The sequence below is a fragment of the Dysidea avara genome, chromosome 8 (genome assembly GCF_963678975.1).
Source record: "Dysidea avara chromosome 8, odDysAvar1.4, whole genome shotgun sequence".
NCBI lineage: Eukaryota > Metazoa > Porifera > Demospongiae > Dictyoceratida > Dysideidae > Dysidea > Dysidea avara.
This window is the reverse complement of record NC_089279.1, coordinates 14105184-14121302: the sequence shown is the minus strand read 5'-3', so window position 1 is coordinate 14121302 and position 16119 is coordinate 14105184. Positions and strand designations below refer to the sequence as shown.

Below are 16119 nucleotides of genomic sequence, written 5' to 3'. Positions count from 1 at the left end.
AACATGTGGAGGGAATCCCTGTGGGAAAGCATCCATTAGTCTCTCAGCTACTCAAGAGAATATACAACTGGCGCCCTCCACAACCAAGATACTCGTCTACCTGGGATGTGGACATTGTTGTTAGATACCTGCAGTCATTGGGCAACAATAATTTGTTTCCACTGAAAGTGCTGAGCCAGAAGCTACTCCTGCTGATGGCATTGGTGGAGGCCAGCAGGGTCTCGGAATTCCAGGCTTTGGATTTAAGATACTGGACATTCCGACCTAAAGGGGTGGTATTCAATATACCTACTCTAGGCAAGAAGAGGACAGAGGGGGCCCCTCCTAAGCAAGTGATGTTTGGAACCTTTCCAGATGATGGCCGTTTATGTGTTGTGAAGTGTCTAAGACAATATGAGGGAGCTACACAACAGTTCAGGCCCAAAGACCATAACAGTTGCCAGCCATTGTTCCTATCTTATGTCAGGCCACATGGTCTAGTTAGTTCTCAGACTTGCTCAATGGTTGAGGAAATCCTAGGAGTAGACACCTCAGTTTTCAAGGCCCACTCAGTCAGAGGAGCTTCAAGTACAGCAGCTTCAGAGAAGGGAGTGCTTATTGAGGACATTCTTTGCACTGCTGACTGGAATACAGATTCCACATTCCGGAGGTTCTATTATCGACCAACTCAGAAGAATGTTTATGCTCAGGCTGTACTACAGACTAGACCTCAGTCATCATAAACTATAATTACACTTACTACTGTAGTGTATTGTTGGACTTTGTGCCATTATTCATTGGGCCTAGTGCCATCTGTTTGGCTTCCGTGCCAGTTGTGTTTGGCCTTAGTGCCATTTGCATTATTATTATTATTATATATGATAATTAGGCAATACTGCCACTATTATTAAGATGAATGGTTAAGGTATATGGGAACGCAATCTTGTCTGAGACTTGTATCTTGTAGTTAGAATTTGCATATGTACGTATATGTGTTCATAATATTTTCTGCTTAGATTGTATGCTTTGAACTCTACCAGTGTTACATGCAGCGAATCCCACAAAATATAATTGATGATTTGACAAGAGCCCATAGGGCCTGAAGTTAAATCAAGATTATATGAGTGAGATGAGCAAATGTAACACTGGCCCACCCTATGAATACTCCTTTTAACCCTCCCTGTGTTCATTTGCCTTGTAAGGCTCACTACTCAGCTGACAGCAAAATTCATAAGCTGACTCAGTGGTCACGTGCTACCGGATATGGAACTTATTTTCTAATTACATGTAGTTGTACCTGTATAAGAGCTACTAACTGCTGTAATATTGTGTAGTAAAAGAGAAATACCAGTGTTACATTTGCTCATCTCACTCAATTGTAAATATTACTGTTACAGCTAGGCAGTGGCTGGTTTGTTGAAAACCTTGTAGTAGGTATGCTGAAAACCTCGATAATAAAGCTACTTTGTTTTATGGCCACATTAATGAGGTTTTCGGTAATAGGGCCACCTCAGTGATAGGGCCACTTATTAAGGGTCCCATAGGTGGCCCTATTAACAAGGTTTCACATTACATTTCACAAAATGCAAACACACTTACATGAACGCATTCTATGTGCAGTAGGTGATACACCGTAAGTGTACTAAATTTCATGGGTAAAAAATTGTGGTTTGTGTAGAAACAAATTTGCAAGTTTGTGGGTAAAAAATTTCATGGCATAATCTTGATGAGCAGAAATCCGTGGGTCCAGAATTATAGCTCACCTCACCTCATTGCTAGCAATGCGATTGTCAAACTGGATGCGATGTGAACTTTGAGGTACATAGTGTTTTTGGTGGAATAAAATTTCATGGATCAGGTTCATACATACATACTATACTTGTACCATGAAATCCACAAAATTTTATATACACCATGAAATTTTTTACACGTGCCTGTATGATATGCGTATAAAACATGCAATTCTGTATGCATACATTGTACATACCTGATTCAACTGCTGGAATGTTTTCACAGGCTGTTCTACAGTTTGCGCTTCTAAAAATCCAAGCTTTCTGACAAAATCCTCAATTTGTTTGTTATTCCATGTTTCCAATAAAACTGAGTGTTGTCTTTCTGACACAACAGGTGACATTGCCATGGAACTATCCAAGTCTTGTGAGGCACTGTCATTTAATACAGACTGTCTGTACTTTCTGTGATACAGCTCCTTCATTGGGTGATAATGTAGAAGAACTTCAGAAGTACCTCCAGCAGCTGCTTCATCATCTGTCTGTGTATGTCCAACAATCCTTTTAGGACAAATGACTAGTTCAAAGTAACCAGTTTTCATGATGCAGTCCAATTCTTTAGCAACATTCTCTAAAGTATCTCCCTGTTAAAAAAGCATGATTGATAATATTACAATGAGCACCCAATAGTGCGTTGTGCAGACCACGGTGCCAGCACAGCACACCAGTGTATCAGCAAAAAAATGCATGTAGCTCTGTGCTACTTTAAGTAGTTTACAAAATGAAACAATTTTTGTACTGGAAATACATTCCAACTTCAGTAGCTCACATACTAAATTTGACCATAGGCAATCCTGAGATATGAGCCCTCAAAAGTGGCATGTTTTCTTTTCTTCTCATACAATCAAACCTGCTCTAAAATGCAAACACATTGTCCAATTGCTTTGAAGTTTGGCACATGTAAGAAGGATTCAGGGTGAATTTTGGTACTGAGTTTGGTTTAATACAAAAACATTCATGAAGTTACTACATACACAACACATGCTTCAAACTAAGGAAAGTTCAGCTGGTTTTGAACTCCAAAGTAGAAGAGCAGCTACGCATTTTACCCATAGTCATGGTCAACTCTTCTGACATGTTTGCCAAAGGGCGGGTTCCACTCTAGGGTAGCCTATATTGTCTAGTTAGGTGGCTACATGTGTATATGAGTAAATTAACCCTACATCATTTCTCAGCTATTCCAGGTCTCTTAACAAAACAGTTTCAAGCGTTACATGTAAGTGGTTGAAATGGTTAAAATTTTTGAGGCACTTAACTCACTACAATCAGATGGAGAAGAAATTTTAGGTTTCGACTTCATGACGATGAGTACTAATTTATGAGGTTTAGCTACTAAGCATTGCTTTGCACTGTACGTCAAATGACTTAATACTAGAGTTATCTGTTGACCTATCTAGTAGAGATATATATTAATCTTTAATTTTGATTCTATAAAGCCATCTGCTGTTGAAACCCTTCTAGAACCACACCTGCTTTAAACACACCACATAACTGTTGTGTATACAGTAGCTCTTACAATACATATGTACCTCTGTCCTTGAGAACCACAACTGGATCATAGTGATATTAGAATTTACTGTCTCTAATTGACAAAAATCCTTTCTGGGATCACGACCAAACCCTACGTTTTCCTTGAACAGATTAACAATTTTACCCATCAGTTCTGCTAGAGTCTGCTCAGTATCCAGGAATGGTGTAATATAATTAAAAGCTGGTACAAGATGGTTCAAAACTGTTTCATTATAATCTTCATGTTGCAACTGAGCTGTTATCAGCTGTACCTGGGATTGAAATGCAGACCTACCAGTATCAGTGGTGAAACCTTTTCCTTGGATAAACTGGTAAAATTCAGCACAATTTGCAACAGCCGGAAATATTTTTAGACATTTCTTAGCAAGAACAGAACTGTCACTACTATTAGTACTATCGGTATTGGAAGCTTCAAAATTTAAAATTTTCCAAATACTCTTCATGTAATTACTTGCAATTTGTCCAGTAATTTTAGCTCTGTCTTCAGCATTTTTACAACTGTTTGCGATTGCTTTTAGCTCTTCTAACTTGGGATCATCCAAACACTTTTGCAGGTGATACTGGTTACACACGTCTGGTATGATAGATATCTGCTGTGAATACTGAAACAATTCTAACATGTTCTTGATGCCTTGTTTTCCTTCCTCATTAGCAGAAGAAGCTTCTTTAAATTCAGGAAATCCACACATTATCTTAAATTCACTTTCAGCATCAAACTTCTGCAATGACTCCTCCATTGTCCCTTCAGCAAAAATTTCTTTGTATTTGGCAGTTCCCCTGATCAAGCTTAAAATAAACACTTTTGTGTTGTCTAAAGCTTTGGCAAACTGCAATGGGTATAGCACAAAATGCACTAAACCACTTGTTAACAAACATGGAGTGCACATACCTGTTCCAGCTGATCATTAGGATCTAATACTGCTGGCCGTTTAACTGTTGATGGCATTGTAATAATGATATCTGATTCATCAACATCATCATCATCTGAGTTAGATAATTTAGCAATCTGACTCTTCAGGTATTTACTAAACATTTCACAATTGTGTAAATGAAAGTACACTAGAAACTCCAATTTTTTGTAAATAGGATCCAAAAAATTCTGCAACTCTAGATCTATTTGCTTTAAAACTTTCAAAGTTGTAGATTGCCGTAACATTATGATCATCTCAGGTTCCAAGTCAAGATGGTTAGCAGGTTGGTTAAGACCTTGTTGTATTTCACTGGGATCTACTGTTGAACCTCTCCCAGGAAGGACAACATGAGCATCAAGATTTGTTTGGATGGCATAATCTAATCTTACACCATAAGAGTGTAGAATATCAACAAGAGTAGACCTATAATAAATGATAAAATTCATAATTCATATATGATTAGTAAACCCTTAAAACTACATAAAACATACGTACAAAATGTATCACCCAGTGGCTTATGATATTCATCAATCAATTTGTATACAGAAGGTCACATGGACTTGTAATTTATCTTTTTGGAATGCTAAAGACTAAAATGGTATACAATTCTCACCAATTGCGACATTCCTTCACCATACTAAACACAGGGCTGTAAATCATGTAAAGTTTTAAGGAAGAAGAAATCCTTGAGGCTTGTGAACTCTGTAGATTCTAGTCATTAAGAGTTAAAAATCTACTAAACCTGCAAGAAATACATTTACATGTATTTCGCTACAAGGGTGGTATGACAGCAGAAACATGGGCATACACAGGACTTTTACCACCGTACTGATATGATCATGATATTACAGGGCCGGCTCTGGCAAAACTGAGTTGGGTTGGCCACTTATGGTTGGAGTGTGCAAGTATGCATACCATGCTTCTGCTAGGGGGTATGGGGGCATGCAGCCACAGAAAAAAAAACAACAGGAGATAGTGCTGCCACAATAATTATATCGATACATCGATAGTATCAATATAACAAGGCAGTGATATGATATAGCCAATCAGTTATATCGATGGTTGTGTGATCGCCACTTAGTATAATGATGTGGGGGAGGCCAGACATATGGTATTTGGCATTTAATTAAGTTATGCATTGATGGTTTTAGTAGTGGCCACAAGCCAATCTCAAAGTAAACTGGGAGGTTTAAGGTTTCTAGCCACTTGTCTTAATTACAGTGGAACCTCAGTTATCCGGACCCCAAATACCCGGATTCTCGGTTAACCGAACTACGGAAATGATGCTCTATTAGAGTAGTGACTGTTCTATTAGAGTAGTTGAAAATACTGATATTTTAAAATTTTTTCTTCATGCTATTTTAAGGTTATTTATACACAGTTTCAGAGATACGCACTTTTCAGACTTATGGACCACCCCTGGTCCCAAGGGGTTCGGATAACTGAGACTAGTTGGTTGTTACTAAAGGATAATGAAGGCACAAAATAATTGTTTGGGCGATTGTGGATGCGTATTTCTACCCACCACATATCAGCCTTTGAACAGACTACGGAACAGCAAAGCTACTACTGCTACGTTGAAATAGGTTAGTAACTTACAGTTCTAAGTACTTAACTTAGTATAATAACTTACTTACTGTCCCAATAGCGAAGGTAGTTGGCTTAAGTTAGTACAAAAATGATCATACAGTATAAACTCCATCTCACAATTACAAGTTTTCTAACACTGCGTGTTGAAGCATAGTAACGTATTAATTACGTTTTAACGTATGGACTATGTTTTGATGGCTATTAGCCCACGCTACTAAAACCACGATTGATCTTCAGATGCTACAACATATTCCAAATTAAATAAGAAATCATAATTTTGAGGTAAAGTGCCGGAAGGAATTTTACACTTGTGTAGGAAGCATGATTCCTATACGTGTAGAGCTTTATTGAGAATTTTTGCAGAATTTGTAGGAAATATTCCCACTCTGTTGAATTTTGTAAGAAAGATTCCTACACATGGCACAAAGTGTAAGACATCTTCTTGCAGTGTAGAAATAATTCCTACTAGTGTAGAAATGATTCCCACAAGTGTAGGAATCATTCCTACAAGTGTAGGAATTGTTCTTACAAATGTAGAAATAATTCCTACACTTGTAGGAATTATTCCTACACAATATGTCATGTGTAGGAATTTTTCTTACAAAATTCAACAGTGTGGGAATATTTCCTACAAAATATCCCAATGTTTCCCTACACGTGTAGGAACCATACTTCTTACACAAGGGTAAAATATGGTACATCACAGAAAATTTGCTGTATTTGGGAAAAACTTGCTACATCTTAAAAGTTTTGATTTCTTATTTAGTTTGGAACATGTTCTACTGTATAAAACAAATGGGATGAGTTCTCATTACTATTACATACGTTCATATCATGATATAAACCTTGGTGATATATGATATAGAGTTTTTCTATATCGTGGCACCACTACTAGGAGATACAATCTAGAGGCATATTAAGCTTAATTTCAGTATCAGCTGCGTAATAGTTTATATAATTGCTACACTCAGCTGAATCCACACATTAACAATGTTTAAGCATTCAAACTAAGCTTATTGTTAGTTGGATAATGACACAGTACTGTTACTGGAGCTAGTTCCAATGTGTCTCATCACATGACAATAAGGCAGGGACAGATCTAGGACTTTTTGAAAGGGGGTGGGGGGCTAAGCTGGACAGGGACATAGGTAACTAACCAGACATTATAGAAGATACCAAGCCTTCTCACAAGGTCCTAGTGGTAAGATTCATGTAGTATCCAAGGTAGCCATTTGGAATAATGACAACATTAGTGTTTTGCACACTAGCATGCAAAGCATGCCAACCTAAGGGAGTCTGGGGGCGTCCCCCCTCCCCCCAAAGTTTTTGAAAATTAGGCCCTCTAAAGGTGAATCTGAGAGTGTTTTTAGCAGTTTTTCAGTGGAAAATTATGAATTTCAGTTTATATCATTAAAATTTACTTTTCCATTAAATCAAGACTGATTTTGAATAGCTGCATGCATGCATGATAATCTTTTCATTAGTAGCTACCAAGCATTTAGATATAGCTAGCTATATACCATAATGTATCTTAGTCATGCTCTAATCAGCTAAATCTGTGAGGCAGAAACATGTATAGCTAAGTAGCAGTGGTGTTGAATGTCACAATTATTAGTATACATGCTCCTTAGCCTAGTGACACTTTGTTAGCCATAACACTAGTAAAGTGTACTGAAAAGCAGAATGCAATGAAGGGCACTAGCAACCACTAGCTAGTTCACTGGAAATCCTTTGCAAAGTGCAACTTTCTGAATTAGCTGTTGTGATAATCAACATATTTTTAGATCTACCTGGTTATGAATCTATAGCTAGCTACAAATGCAAGCACCATAACCCACAACATGGGGTCATAACAGAAGGTAACTGATACAGATTTTACATTCATAGACAAAAGTGGGTGAATATATACCTTATGAGACTGTACATAACCACAGTTAGCAAAAGGCTGAGTTGGTAGCTGCATATTATACTGAAGCTGATAACTCTAACCAATTAAACAAACTAACACTTTTTGAATCATATAATTCATTTTAAAATTTAAAAACCAAACTAATCATTGTAGTGGAAACACTGCTAATATTCTGAATAAAACAAAACCCACAATTAAAACTTTTGTAACTGTAGATGCAACCTACAATCAAAACCTGTTTCTTGAAGAATTCTTGAGGAAAAGGAAGTTATACTCTTCTGGAAAATAGGTATAGTTACATAAACATTATTTGTGTTGGTAGTGATGCATAATTCCTGAAATAAGTCTGCTTTTGATACACATAGGTTTTATTGGCCAAGTACTAACTTACTGTAGAAAGGAAAGAGGGCTACAGCTCCCTTAGCCCCCCCACCCCCACTAAATCTGTCCCTGCAATAAGGCACACCTACAAACCCAAGGCTTTCCCGGAATACTCTGTGTATGAGAGGCTTATAGGCTGTTGTAGCACAGTATGTAAGTGCAGGAGCACATTAAATCCTATGGACAAGGGAGCATGTAACTGAATACACTACCAATACGATGGATGAAATTCCAACATGGCGTCCAGTGTTACTATGTATATAATTGGTTACATTATTCTTATGCACAACAGGGATACACTGAATGGGCTGCTACTCCATCGTTTTATGTAATGCTGCGCTTCGATAGGAAGATTGTCAAGTCAAAGGTAGAGCTTGGAATATCAAGTGGAGTAGTAATTTCATGTAATTTTACGTGATTAGTGACTGTAAAAAGACTGTCCTGCTAAGCCTGTGCTACTATTCCTCCGTCGTGCCATTGGATTTGCTTCCATAGTTTCACTTCATCACAGCGGAAACATGATGCATTTGAGCATGTGCCTCCTCATAACATCCTAATTAGGGAATTTAAAAAAGTCACTTAATATAGTACACAACAGCCATGTTCAAATTTCGCTGTTTATAGAGCTACATGCTCCCTTGTCTATAGGATTCGATGCGCTCCTGGTAAGTACTTTATTTCATGAAGTGTACACTAGTACTTAATACCGCTACAATTCAATAGAGGTTTTGGTAAGTTCGAGGGTAAGTTCGAGGGTAAGTTCGAGGGTAAGTTTCATTACATGAAACAACCAATCCACATACATAGTTACATGGCTTTTTATACTGTTAGTCTGCTATACACTAAGCTTAGCTCTAAAAAAGTTGGGGGGGGGCACGACCTACCCCACCCTCCAAAGCCAGCCTTGATTTATTTATTATTATTATTATTATTAGCAATTTACATTGACCAGCACTGAAGGTCTGACAGCAACATGTGCTATTAAGTTAATCATCCATCATGTCTACTTTGCTAGAACACAATTTAATTCATAAGTATATGATACAATAATTGATATACATGTGCATATGCACACAGTTATACACTATAGCTAGAAGCATTGCTATGTACCCTGAGGCTAAAGCATGTGTTTCAGTATATGTACATAGGTACTTAGATGAGTTGGGACACCCAAAGTCTCACATTCTTAATGTTCAGAAAAAGCATGTAAAGGTTTCCCGAGATCCTTGAAATCTCCTTACCCCTTCACATTCTATTCACTCTGAATATATAAATCGCATTAAAGGATTTGCTATGAACAGGCAGTAAGAATTCATATACAGTATAAGTCACTGCCTTTAAAACATTTGTACAGCATGTAGAAAATCCCACACAACATTTTAGTTTAGACGCTCCAAGAAAGCAGTAAATGTAGTACATTTGCTACTGAGTTATGTTATGAGTCAAGTTACACACAAGAAAGTAACATTACCAATTAGCTTCTTTAATGTTCTTTACTAACAGTGAACACAATCCAGCATAAATCGATGAGTACTGGTCTTTGATCATTGATATTTCAGTACTTTGATAAACAAGATGATCAACATTGAGGGCCGCGGCAAATTTGCCAAAATTTGGTAAAACACTAGCGTAAGCAAAAATGTCATCATAATTAAATTCTTCTTTTATGAATCGTCCATGCCAGTGGATCACGATACTCTGCATCTTAACAATCCATTTAAAATAATCCTTCACATCACTATTGGAAAGTTGATTGATGTCTTGTGGAACTTCATGAAATACTCGACTACCAATTTTTTTTACAATACAGTATTCATGAAATATCTTTCCAAGTTTCTCAACAACAAAAGAACAGGCAGAAATCCTATCCAGGTTTCCAACATCTGGTTGTATGTGGTTACAGCAAGAAGCAATAAAATTCCAGTAGAACTTATCAACACTAGAAAGTTGTTGGAGACACTCAATTGTTTTACAAGCAGCAGTTACACTGGTTACAACAAGAAGCTTTAAATGATTACTTGAATAGAATTTTTCTATCATCCTTGTATCTGGTACTATTTCCTGTTATAAAATAACAAAGTATATATGTTTTACCAACATAAATCTATCCCATAGTTAATAAAAATAAGTATGTTCATGTTATTTGAATTAACACTGCAATATACAAAAAATAATCCTTCGCTAAAAGTATAATGAGAATTTCTGTACTGGAAAAAGCCAACCTTCAAAATTGTAAACAAGGAAACATTCTTATGCAAACAAGTTTTCGTACCAATTACAATGAACAATACATTATTTGAGTGCATCGATATACTGTCTCCATTGTATGCATCACGATACGGTGATATGGATGTATCACATGATAGATGATGAAACAAAGTGGAGAATAGTGGGTATCTGTAACTTTTGAAAATAGAGAGACCATTTTCTTTCCAAAATACTAAATAATAAATTAGGTGCAAAAATCTGGCAACAACAACATACAATAATTTGATTCATGGCCATAAAAATGTAGTAATTTCTAATGTCCATACAACTTGATTTCTTATCAATACAGATAGTGGCCTCAATGTTTCACCAATACAGTATACATTGATGATACATTGTTGCATTCCATTACTTGATCTCTACTGTATTTCTTTATTGAATTCTTGCAGAAATAACCATGTTCATAATTTAAATGGCCTATAAGAGCCAATTTAGCGATATCATATAGTAAAAAAACTTTGGCGGTAAAAAGTGTGACAAAACCCTTCTGCTGAAAAAAATTGGCAGAAAAAACTTGGCAATTGAAAGAACATTCACCAAAGTTTTTACTGCATGTACGATACGAAAGGATAATGAGGTGTCGGCTCATCAGTTAAGTAGTGTAGTAAGTGTCAGGTAGCTAGCATTGTTATTGTAGCAGTACTTTTGTAGCTAATGATCTAGCAAAGGCATGCTTCGCTATCTCCTGTGATGATGAGAGTGACCGTATTTTACTTTTTCAGTAGCAGAGGTTATCACGTATATCAAAGTATTTGGCCAAATCCATCGCGAGATGATAAACTAGCTAATGTACGAACAGGAAGCCGGTTGGAAATGCTATCCCAAGGAGTGCTTACAACTGTGGGACACATTTCAAAGATCTCCAAAGTCAGCTCGATCTTTATTGCATGGTTGTACGAACTGACCTTCATCTCAAAGTCTAGTTACTCAATATGCTCATGTGATCATCTAAAATAATTGGCAAAAAAAACTTTGGCAATTGAACCCTATTTGCCAAATTCGCCAAAGTTTTTTACTATACGCTACTTGTCTTATTAAATACCTACCAAACAATTACAAAATAGAGACTGATACTCTAATAGAACAGCCAAAGTACCGTAAGAATCATTACAAGTTACATACAAAACACTCACTTTCTGTACAGCAGCAAGAATCAAGGATTGAAAATGATTATTTGGTGTCACCAATTTCTATAAATACAACATACTCACTTAATATATACTCACTTATATACGTACACTCACTTGATACGTACACAGATAAATATGGGTAAACAAATAATTAAACATGTACATGCATATTGTATTGAATGTGACTGTAATTCTAAACAGTGAGATATGAATGCAACAATTAAACATTACCGCAAACTAATTAGCACAGTGTGTAACTTTCAACATTATATGATATCACAACAATACCAAAATAAAATCAATATGAAATGAAAAAAATGTAGGCATGCAGGCTAGCTACAATGTACACAATGCATTACGGAGTACTGAAGTGTACAACAGCTGTGCATATCCGCTTTCTCCATTACAACAATCATAAGTTATGGTAGTGCTGTAAAGCTTTGGGCTATTTTTTGCCCAAAATATCACCCAAAAGCCAGCCTCATTCCTTTTTCACTCATACCAGCTTGGTATAGGATTAACATAATCAAGTCCAAACACATACTTTCAGAATGACCCCAAACTCTTCCAACAAGTATTTACTGTAAAATTATTTAATTTTCTATTAACTGCCTGCCTGACTGATGCCTTCAGCCAACCATAACTCGACTATGGTTAATGTTACAAGCTTGACTTCTTCACATCACTTTGGTCCCAGATGGGCCTTTTCGTCAATCACAGCAGCTACAGTACATGCATCATGGACTTCTGCACCTTGTCCTCCTTTGTATCCCACTTCTTTACCCACTACGGTGTAGGTGTGGATTCACTGTAACATGTGATGGCTTCAGTGCAGCTGGGAATAGTCAATGATATCCAAAGTGACTGGACCAACCAATTACAGAAGCACTTCTCGTATTGCTTTTATTTTTATAATGCCATAATAATTGCTGAAAACATAGCAGTATGTCCACACCACTTTCAGTAATTGATAGTTGGGCACACGTTCAGCTACTCTCAGTGGTTTATATAATATGTGTGGCCAGCATCATTCTCTCATTTGGTGTGATATGCGTTTGCTCACCAGTCATAAATCATGATAACAAACAAAAAAGTAAACAAACAAGCTAAAATAAAAAATTTATATTTGAGTGGCATGACTGAAATAGGATACCTACTAATATACATAACTGAACTGCAGGTATAGATCACCTCCCTTACTTCATTGTATTAATTTCTATGGTCGCTACTCAAATATTTACACTTGCTTAACTTTGCACTAGGACAGAACCCTTTACTAGAGAGATAATTTTGCTAAGGAGATGTTCTCACAATCGTATACATATTACCTTGTCCTTAACACTACATATCACTCACCATAATAGGTACAACTTGGGTGATTATAACATCTCTTAGTGCATTTCGTTGAATAAATCCACGGATCATCTCATTGAACAAGTGCTCAACATTGGGATCATGTTCTTTAGGAGATTTTACAAGTAGCAATTCTGGAATATCCAACTTCATAAGATCCATCACAAAATTGTGTTGTTTCTTGCCACTCTTATAAGCATCTCCAGCACGTTTCAGCAAGCCAACTATACATTTCTTACAATGGGAATCTGAAAATCTGTAGATATTATGCACTGGTATTAATAGACACTGTAGCTACACAAGCACCCAACACATGTAAAGCTGAAAAGCCATCTGTCTGTCTGTCTGTCAATCTGCATTCCATTGCTGTTACCAACATTTTTTCACAAGTCACTTCATGTGATATTTGTATCAAACAAAGTGGTCATAATCCAGGAACGTAAAGTTGAGTTTTCTAATGACTGGTATTCATCATTTACAGGGTCTTGAATGCCAGGGTGTAGAGCAAACAGCGTTGAAACCGGGTCATTACTGCTGACCCGGATGATCCACTGACCCAGATAGCAATCCTGGATTTGACCCGGATTAATTAAAAGCGAGGCTTGCGTCAAGAGCTACATTTTGAGTGCTCACTAATGTGTTAAGCACAAGAGTAGCTATATGAAAACTAAGCAGGTAAGGTCTATAATTAACAATGTTAGATGGTTCCACATAAGTTTGCAGATAACAAGATACATTTACATTTCCTGCAAGTGGGTATGGCTTTGCGCAAGGCTAATACACCGTGATTACAAACAGTACTTCACATTCCCAAAATAAAAGTGGGTGTGGCTCATGAAAGAAGCTGGCCTGCTGCAAGACCACACCATATCTCATACAACAACAATCGATTAGTGGGCATGGCTCCACATAAGCCTGCGTGGATTCGTGCATACCTGCAGACTGTAATATTACCGATAAATGGGATGGGTGTGGCTGCATGTATAGCTGCCGTCATCCAGATATGTAGGGCTGAAAAAGAAGCTGGGCTGCATCAGAACTTGCATTTAAACATTCCATATCGTCCAACTAATTAATTTGCTTCACACATGATCCTATCCGGGTCAGACCCGGATGACCCAGACCAAAATGTGACCCGGTTGACCCGACTCAGTTCAACACTAAGAACAAAACTAGTGAAAAATCTTTGTGCAAACCGCATAGTGAATCACAAGTAAACATCTTAAGCCATTCGACCTACGTATATGCATGCCTTTACAAACAAGCTTTATTAACTACCAAGCTTTATGTTATGTTGTATGTAGCTGACGGTTAGAGCAAGGATGGGTGCAAAACTTCTTCGTTTTGGCAACCTTTTTGTTTCAACTGTAAGGAAACAAGCTTAGGGAATCCAGAACTTGCTAATTATTTTTATTGTTCCTCATAACACAAGTGTAGGTTATTGCACAAATCCAAGTATCTATCAAACAGTATAGTAGTGCTATAAAGCAGGATTCTCCTCTAAAAATGATAGGCGCCACTTAAAATGCTGCTATCAAAAACCAGTTGGTTATTAAAGATAATTGTTTTTGTCAAGTAAGCTTACTCGAATTTATTATAGCACTATTGTTAGTGAGCACTTGGTGATTGCTGTGATCAGAATTAGTCTTTGCAAATGACACACATGACAAAAAAATCACCAAAGGTATCTAACATGTTTCAGTAATGGCTATAGCCCTTTAAAGCATACCATGCATAATATTATTAAACTTCGCCAAACCTGTATACAATTTCTGCCAAAAGAAGTTTCCAAGATGAGTCCTTGAAGTCAATAGTCATGGGAGCATTGTAGTTGTTCAAAAAATCCTCCACAAACTGCAAATGTGTATGGGATCACAAATAATGTATATTTAACTGGTATATGTATTTATGTACCTGGGATGGCCAAATTTGTAGGTCCTTAAACAGAATAAAAAATTGAGCCATGTGAAGTTGCTTTACAGCTTTCAATCCTTTTGTTTTGATCTATGAAATATACATGAAAAGTTGAAAAAATAATACGCAAAACAGACAAAACAGTACATCATACTAGTATAAAAATGATTTTACAAATAAAATGTGAGGCTTTAATCCTTCGAGGACCAAAGTCCAATATATTGGACGCAAGTACATGGGCTAGTATAAGCCGTTATAACTACTTATCAGTACACAGTAGAAATAATTCACTAACACCACGATACTCACCATGAAATTCCTGACAAAAGTATCACTTGGTTTGAAAAGAATCTCCACTGCTAGGCCGCCAAGAAAAAGTAGCTCTTTCATTACCGTCCGCCATTACTCTACACCTGCTACTTTGATCAGCCATATCTCAATGAAATTTCATCGTAGCACATCATACTAAATGCCATTAGACTCAGCACGTGATGGCGATTCGATTTGTATACAAAAGATCACGTGACTACCTCATGAATATGCGATAGAAAAATAAATAAGCGGACATTCAGTGGAGATGACATCGCTTGTTCTTCGCTTCATATCACAAGTACTGTTTTGAAATTCACATGGTCCCATATAAATACACGCATGAAGCATGCCTGCAGTTTCCCACACTTGAAGGTAAGTCACCGAAGTGGAATATATTAGTTGTATCATGGGCACTTGTAATTTGCCTCATGTACACACTCACACTCAGCCTGTGGCCCTTGTACTCATGCATATATATCAGGAAAATCACTCATGCCAATAACACAACTACTTCATACAGTATATAATGCAAGTTCTACAAAATAACTTACACAGCTGGTAACTTTTGATTTAAATTTTTTACTGAGCTGAACTGGACGCAAATCTTGTCGTAATAAGGTGAAATACTTCACAGCATCACTGGAATGTATGTCAACATTAGTCACCAACAGCTCTAGCCACTTTTCAATTCCTGTGTTAACTACTTCCGTGATCCCACTCTTTTCTTCATCAGACACATTCAGTTTAGCTAAATGCCCATATATGTACTCCAGGAACTTTAAAATCTACACACATATAACAATAAATGCAATTCAATACAATAGATGTGTATGTCACAAGGAATTTCTCTTTGAATTATTCAAAGAGCAGTGGTTTCACAAAATTGAACTCTTCAAAAAATTGCTAACTACAGTTGGAATAAAATCCCATGGCCTTTTCATTGCTATTTTATCAATTGCTAGTAAGCAACCGGACCCTAAATCTACTCAAGATTTTCTTCTACATGTGGATAGCTGTTGCAATAATTTGTGCTTTTGTTCTTTCCTGTCTGC

General features: G+C 36.9%; 1 protein-coding gene across 1 annotated transcript in view; it reads right to left on the bottom strand.

Annotated features, from left to right (window-relative positions):
• LOC136262945 (uncharacterized) overlaps positions 1-16119 on the bottom strand; it is a 94241-nt gene that overhangs the window by 49171 nt on the left and 28951 nt on the right. The window contains exons 11-19 of the mRNA XM_066057363.1: positions 15619-15852; positions 14756-14845; positions 14601-14695; positions 12845-13097; positions 11492-11548; positions 9562-10151; positions 4189-4633; positions 3299-4126; positions 1967-2353 (exon numbers count right to left, since the gene is read on the bottom strand). Of these exons, the coding sequence (XP_065913435.1) occupies positions 1967-2353; positions 3299-4126; positions 4189-4633; positions 9562-10151; positions 11492-11548; positions 12845-13097; positions 14601-14695; positions 14756-14845; positions 15619-15852 (2979 nt within the window). The remainder of the gene's footprint in view (positions 1-1966; positions 2354-3298; positions 4127-4188; positions 4634-9561; positions 10152-11491; positions 11549-12844; positions 13098-14600; positions 14696-14755; positions 14846-15618; positions 15853-16119) is intronic.